The 3,057-nt window shown below is 40.0% G+C and overlaps 1 protein-coding gene across 1 annotated transcript; it reads left to right on the plus strand.

The window, feature by feature from the left end:
* The first annotated feature begins 1,655 nt into the window (after positions 1-1,655).
* Positions 1,656-2,087, plus strand: LOC128216925 (heterogeneous nuclear ribonucleoproteins A1 homolog). Its single transcript, XM_052923642.1, has one exon. The coding sequence runs from the start codon at positions 1,656-1,658 to the stop codon at positions 2,085-2,087; it is 432 nt and encodes a 143-aa protein (XP_052779602.1).
* Positions 2,088-3,057: the final 970 nt, after the last annotated feature.

The raw sequence follows: 3,057 nt of genomic DNA on the forward strand, positions 1-3,057 counted from the left end.
TGCACATTTATATTAGTGCATTGGTCACACGACCACGAGAGCTGTTCTAGGCCTTTTGTCACCCTCCTGTATGTGTCTTGGCTAATGCCAGTTCCACATACTCTGTGCTTGCCAACCCAAGCATATTTGGCACATTCCTGTCCAAGCTATTGAGTTGTTCATTATTTCTACCTATTACATCAATCCCTGTCTGTCACTGTATTATCATTTACTTCAAGGGAAGATTCAGGTAACAAACTATAACCATTTATATCACCACTATTTGATTCTCCTTTGAATTGATAACTCTTTAGCTCTTCCATTCGGAGGTTGGAAGGAGTATTCGTACCTCTACTAGGCTCCACTGAAGAGTTCCCACCACTAACAGCCTGATGATTGTCAGGAGAGTGTATTCCAAATTCAACACGGTTGCTATAGTTATTGTTACCATTGTTATGAGGAAGCCTATTGCTATGAACTTCTAAAGAGTCTTACTTACTTACTGAAATCGTTCTGATTTCCATGCGCATGGTCAAGGAAAAAACATAGAGGTACACATACAGTTGTTGAACAGTACAGTCGTGTTTTTTGTGCTCTCGCAAAAATTGGAATCTATTGTGGTTAACGTTGGATTTATGGTATAAAACTTATATGTGCGTATATGTCTAAATTATTAGAGTTCACTGGATTGAAATTAAAAGTTTATATAATATAATAAAGTTATTTGGGAAAACGAAATAAAAAAATTGGAAACAAAGACGCATAAAACGGTGTCCACTAACTTGAACGGTGGCTGAGAAGATCTCACCCAGCTGTAGGGATATTTATAAAGTCGGAGTCGGAGTGGTGATAATTAGGGATAATTGGATTTACCTTAGTGTGTAAAGGGGGTATTAAAGGTGCTTTAAATTGTAATTTTGAAAATATGGATATGGGAAGCAATTTAATACAGTCATCTGATATAGGTAGTGGTGATGAAGCTGCAGCATTCGTTGAATCAGTGATGTTATCGCAGCGCGTGACGCGAGTTGGCTCACCAGATCTCACGAACAGTAAAAAGCGCCCAGCTAATAGCCCTGTAGAGCTCGTAGATTCACTTGTTAAGAAGCCCCGGCAGTCAGCTTAACGGACGCTTTATGATATTCAGCCGACGCCACCGGCACCGCGCCGAACGAGCAATAAAGTGGTTATTACTCAGGCTGACATTCATGTGGACGGTGACGTCACTGTTGAACAGCTTGTGCGTAAGATGTCTTCTGATATGCATATGCTCTTCACATCACTCAGTGAGAGGGTAGACAAACTAGAAGCTACCATCGAACAGCGAATATCTTCAAAAGTATCAAAATTGCTGGATAAACGCATTAACAGTGAACTGAATCGTATACGCAGGGACGTGGACGACAGAATGGACGTTTTTAAGGAAATCATGCGTGTTGACGTCAGCGAGGAGATTACGGAGCTTAAGGCTAAAGTCGACTCTCTCGCAGATAACCGTCCTGCCTCTGGAAATGATATTTCCAGGAACATTATTATTCGTGCCCTAGCAGAAATACAGAACGAAAATACCGTGTCTAGAGTAAACACGCTAGTGAAAGACGTTCTAAAACTCCGCGGCATTACTTGTGAATCTGCTGAACGCAAAACAATATAATCCTGCTATTATAGTTGCCAGAATGAGGTCCATGGAAGATAAACGTGAAGTTATGTTGAAGAAACCCGAACTTCAGCGAAACCCACATTTCAATAAAGTGTTCGTTGACCATGACCTTTCATATGCAGACCGTGTCATGTCCAGCAACTTTCGTGCAGTACTTAAAGCACTGAACAATCAGGGGCTTACCGTGAAAGGCTCACGTGTCATACGTTCGCGTGATGGTTCCGTTGATATCAGTAGTCGGGATGGATCGCAACGCCCACCCCAGCAAGACCAGCGGTCAGATGATCGGGACTTCCGAGGAGGAAACTGGAGGCAAAACTCTGGAGGTCGAGGCTGCGCTGGTGGTCGTGGTGGTCCTGGTAGTCATGGAGGTCGAGGTCGCAACGGCGGCTACGGGTCCCAGGGTCAACGCGGAGGTAACAGGGGACTCAACTCCGGGCCTTACTAGATGTCCGCCGGTTTTTGGAACGTTCGTGGATGAAACATTAATGCTGACTCTGACAATTATATTTTAAGATCGGCTTGTGTTTTTAACCAAAATATAGATTCGCACATTTAAGGTAGTAATATTTAGTCAGTTGATGATTATACATGGTATGGTTTTAATCGTAATAATATTCATAGAAATGCTCGAAACGGCTCTGGCGGAGTCGGTTTCCTTGTTAAAACTAAATTTGCCCACGAGTTTAATATTTTAGTACTAGAGGCTGAACATGAAGGTATTTTATGGTTAAAATTTGTTCATAAGAGTAATAATTATACGTTATTGCCATGTGTCTGTTATTTACCGCCTGAAAACTCATCAAGATATTTTGATGTTTACTCTTTTTATGATCATTTGTTTACCAATATTTATCAGTTTCAAAATGATGGTTTAATATTTATTTGTGGTGATTTTAACAGTAGGCGCGGTGACCTTGAAAATTTTATAGCCGGGGTCGATTATTGACCAGAGCGTAACGTTGTTGATTTTACAGTTAATGCATATGGGGATTTGTTGATGAGTTTTTGATTAATACTAATCTCTGTATTCTTAATAGTCGAAAGTATACATCAAATGATTTTACCTCTGTTTCCACGAAAGGAAGATCGGTAGTAGACTACTGTACCGTCCCACACGAATGTATTGATTCATTTGAAAAGTTTTCAGTCATTCATTTTACAGATATGATAAATAATATACCAACACTGAATTATTTCGCCAATTATGGTGTTCCTGATCACTCTTTACTGAGATGGAATATTATTTGTAATAGTGTTGAAGAGAGGGCTGATTCTTGTTCAGAAAATACGTCAAATACTTTTGATAAATTTGGTCTTGATAAAATCTCATGTAATTTCATGTGTGACCATGAAACGCTTTGTAAGTTAAATGTATTAATTGACAAGTTAGAGCAAGGTATGCAGCGGCAATGTGA

The sequence above is a fragment of the Mya arenaria genome, chromosome 2 (genome assembly GCF_026914265.1).
Source record: "Mya arenaria isolate MELC-2E11 chromosome 2, ASM2691426v1".
NCBI lineage: Eukaryota > Metazoa > Mollusca > Bivalvia > Myida > Myidae > Mya > Mya arenaria.